The 4,008-nt window shown below is 45.8% G+C and overlaps 1 protein-coding gene across 1 annotated transcript; it reads left to right on the top strand.

The window, feature by feature from the left end:
* The first annotated feature begins 2,632 nt into the window (after positions 1-2,632).
* LOC120839409 (gamma-interferon-inducible lysosomal thiol reductase-like) lies at positions 2,633-3,309 on the top strand. The gene is made up of 2 exons (XM_042289183.1): positions 2,633-2,905; positions 3,001-3,309. The coding sequence occupies exons 1-2, from the start codon at positions 2,633-2,635 to the stop codon at positions 3,307-3,309; spliced, it is 582 nt and encodes a 193-aa protein (XP_042145117.1).
* The last annotated feature ends 699 nt before the right edge of the window (positions 3,310-4,008 follow it).

Here is a 4,008-nt window from a genome sequence, read left to right as displayed (position 1 = left end):
TAGCTATGCATGACTATACCGACTATACTGTCTATACTCCGTGTTAGCCTAACCTTGCAAAGGGAGAAGGGGGCTGAGCCAAAGCGAACGAGGGATGCTGCAAATACTTCAGTATCAGCAACTCCACCGCCCTATAGATGGCGGAAGAGACGGGATAAATTATCTTGGATTTCCTATGCGCCTGCTCGCTGATGCTGAACAGCGTGCTAAATTTATATCTTTGGCTACAATGCGAAGCGGTAAGGGAAGTATAACATCACAGGTAACAGGGATGTTGACGTTGGTTAAGAAAGTAATTATGTTGATTCTTAAACTTTGCGAAACGGAACACGACAACTCCTATTTAACGCACCCGCTTTTTCCGTTAAAACTTGGAGGACGCTTGAGGTTCGCCATTAAAAGGTGAAACGGGATAGCGAAGCATATAAACATATAAACTCCGGATCGCCCCAAAGTCGTGCAAGCGTTCCTTGAGTGGCCTCGAGTAGGAGTGTCGGGTTGGAACTTGGAAAGCATCTCTGAGACGCCGAGAAAGTCAGACTTTCGAAAAAAAAAAAAATGATCTCCAAAGGAGCGCTTTCAACGGCCTTCCACGGTCGCGGATCATCGTCCTTTGCCTCTAAGGGTGAATACGAAGCTGTCCTGCTACCGCTGATCATGCTGCGCTATACTCTGTGTTAGAGCACAGCTCTTAGGCGCCCGTTTCCGGGTTGAGCGGTGTCGGCGTCGCCGTCGGCGTCAACGTAACCGCGCGCGTTGCATTATGGGACGTTTTCCCGCTAAAGCTAGAAGGGTATTTTCCCAATAAATTTAGCGGAAACTTTTCCCGCTAAAGCTAGCCGGGACATTTTCCCGCTAAATTAAGCGGAAACATTTCCCACTAAATTTAGGGGGGAAATTTTGCCGCTAAATTGAGCGGAAAAAATTTTCCGCTACATTTGGCGAAACAGATTGTTGCTACGTTTGGCGGGGAAATTTTCCCGCTAAACTTAGCGGGGAAATTGACGTCACGTGGCCTCAACACCAATTCAGTTTCCCCGCTAAATTTAGTGGAGAAAATGACGTCACGACTTCGTCTAACGTAGCCCATAAACAGATTCAGCGGCAGGAGAGAAGGAGGAGGAGGGAAAGAGGAGGAGGGGAGGGTTTGGGGGGAGGAGGGGCATACCATCCCCTCCATAACCTCCCCTACTCCTCCTCAAGAGCTGCGCTCTAGCATCGCATTACAGAGATTTGTAAACGTCTTTAATTTTTTACACTCTGATCTCCGGGAACGACCATACCGGATCGAGGACTTCAGAGAGGAGCTTGGAAGGTGCGATGTTTTAAAGGAAATCGCCGCCTTTGGATCCTATACTAGATGAATCACGTATGGATGCTAGCCCTTAGATCTACAGAAAACATTGTTCCATGCTACACGTACAACGGAAACCGAGGTGACGGAAGTACCAAGAGTGCGGAGAACCGCCCCAGGCTCTGGGAACAACGTGAGTCGACTAGAAGGGAACCAAACGGTTCTTTGTGGGAAAGACCATCAGGAAGCAGCAAAACAGATCGCAGTCGGTATTGAAAGGAAAATGGGCACTGACAGTCAAGACATTAGGTAAACTCCTGAACAGGCATTAGCAGCTACCAGAGGGAGACTTTATTCTCCCAGTTTTTATTTAAAAAAGTGACAAAGATTGTGGTCTTTGGTACTTCTCAACTCCTTCACCATCTTCCGAGGCACGTGCGCTCTAACGTGAAAGCGGGACGCGCGGGGTTCCGATGAAGTTCTCTCTCTCTGACGCCATCAGTCAGCAGCGAGAACTCACCCGCTCGCAACCACCTTACCAGGTGCTTGCAACATCCGGCTCTGCGTCTGTCCGGCTTCTGGCAACTAATCGCGGAAGCAGATAGAGTTCACGTTCAAAGTTCAGGTTGAAACTAAATGTTTTAACTTGAACTTTGGTAACCTCGGATAGATGGCGTTGTTGAAACTCCGTGTAATAAAAATTTTGTCGATCATACCAGTTTTTTGAGCATTTATATTTATGTTGAAACGACAGAATAAATAGTAAAATTACCTTTTATTGAGCAGGTAATTGCACAAAACTTGCCTTTTTTTTTACAAGCCCCTTTTTGCATTAGGCCGCGTGGTTCTCACGGCCTCCGCTCGCGGCTACCGATCGGGAGATTTTCTAATTTTCATCTCGCGATTACGCGGCGGGAACGCAACAATTCGAAGGACGAAGAAGCCTTTTCTGTCCTTTATGACAAAACAAACAATCTAAAAAATACAAGATGCAAATTAATTTGACGTGAAAATCGTTGCACTGCTCCTTTAACATCCACCACGCAGTAGTGCTACACGACCGCACGCCGGTACGATGCTCATCCAGATCGAAACGGGTAGGGATGAGGATTGTACCCTGAATTCATGGGTTCTGGAGCGCGAGATTTTTTGCCACGTGCTTCGAGCTGGTGTGTGCTAGCCTATGCTTTACCTTGTTTCTGTGGATAGCTACTTGAGATGTTTGGCAGAACGCCAAAGATGAAAGAAGAGAAGAAAGTGAAATCGAAATCAATCTTAACATAACGCTTCCCAATCTTCGGCAGTCGAACACATTTCACTATCACCCTTTATCGAACCATGTTACCCCCTGCCAGCGGGGCGGCAGTCCCATGGTTAACGCTGTTTTTCCTCAGCCAAGGTCACGCCATACCTGAAGCATCCAAGGTTGTGTCCACTTCAACCGTCGTCAAGGTCCGACTCTTCTATGAATCGTACTGCCCCTTCAGTCAGCGCTTTATCACTGACCAGCTGTGGCCTACGTACGAAAAGCTTGGGGAGCTCGTGGAAATCCGCCTGATACCGTTCGGGCTCGCCACCATAAAAAAATTCACCAGAAAGGACGCCAAAAAGGTGATAGAAATAAAGTGCCATCACGGTAGCAAAGAATGTGTGGCCAACATGATACAAACGTGTGCCATAGCAATGACGAGTCCGCGCTACAAAAGCCTCGAGTACGTCAACTGCATGTCCGCGTTTCAAAATCGCCACTGGACGTGGCACAAGCGTGCGCCGGAGCCATTGGTCTCAATTGGAAAATCATCGATCGCTGCGTCAAGTCAAAGCTGGGTTCGCTGCTTTTCTACAAGATGGGACAGAAGACGTGGGCTTTAGTCCCCCATATAACCTACGTTCCTTACATAGAGGTCGACGGTTGGCACAGCAAACTGTTTCAGGAAGAAGCCATGTCAAATCTCTTCGGATTGGTCTGCTCTAGGCTGGGTTCTGCAAAACCCGACATTTGCAACGTCTCCTAATAAGTGTGATTAATCATTATTCTTTGGTGAGCCACGGCGATATAATTTACGCAATTTATTGCGAACTTTTCTGAGCTTCCCTTGTACTTTTAACTTGTTACCGACTATATAAAGCCTATGTTTTTAATCTGGAGTGTTTTTGTAACTGCTGTTCTTGTTCTTTCTGCGATTGAATAGTAGGGATATGAACTGTATATTGGGTGTTCCCGAATCAACAGTGTGAGAAAACTCCGTTACTACATGTCAAATGTCTGGGTCGTCTTACACAGCGCTCGCTTTCTATACTTGTATAACTACCTCTTAACTACCGAGTATATAAGGTCGGTTATTATTATATTCAGGGTGTTCCAGGGAACGCATGAAAATCATTTCCTGCAAAAAGCACTAAAAAAAGTAGAGGTTGAAGAGCGTTCGAAGTTGTAAAGAGTTTATACGATTTTCATTAATAACGTTTTGTTCTTATAAAGATAAAGGTACTGCGAAACTTGCAGGGTATTATCTAAAACCGCCAAAAACGGTTCCATTGAAAAAAAAAGAAAAAAAACAAAACAAGGCGTACAAAACGTTTTAATGTTTTTTTTTTTTTTTTGAACAAACACAGAAACAATCAGTTTCGCATCTCGGGGGTTTGATTTAACTATTTGCGGCATATTGGGGCCAATAACTATATGAAGGGGGGGGGGGTATCTACTGATGGCC

This window comes from Ixodes scapularis, unplaced genomic scaffold (assembly GCF_016920785.2).
Source record: "Ixodes scapularis isolate PalLabHiFi unplaced genomic scaffold, ASM1692078v2 PGA_scaffold12__126_contigs__length_90152505, whole genome shotgun sequence".
In the NCBI taxonomy this organism is placed as follows: domain Eukaryota; kingdom Metazoa; phylum Arthropoda; class Arachnida; order Ixodida; family Ixodidae; genus Ixodes; species Ixodes scapularis.
This window is presented reverse-complemented; position numbering and strand designations above follow the sequence as displayed.

Excerpts from the sequence above, each read along its gene's own strand:
- LOC120839409 (XM_042289183.1), top strand. The coding sequence starts at position 2,633 with ATGTTACCCCCTGCCAGCGGGGCGGCAGTCCCATGGTTAACGCTGTTT. Across the intron at positions 2,906-3,000 it reads CCAGAAAGGACGCCAAAAAG|CCTCGAGTACGTCAACTGCA; the intron begins GTGATAGAAATA and ends GCGCTACAAAAG.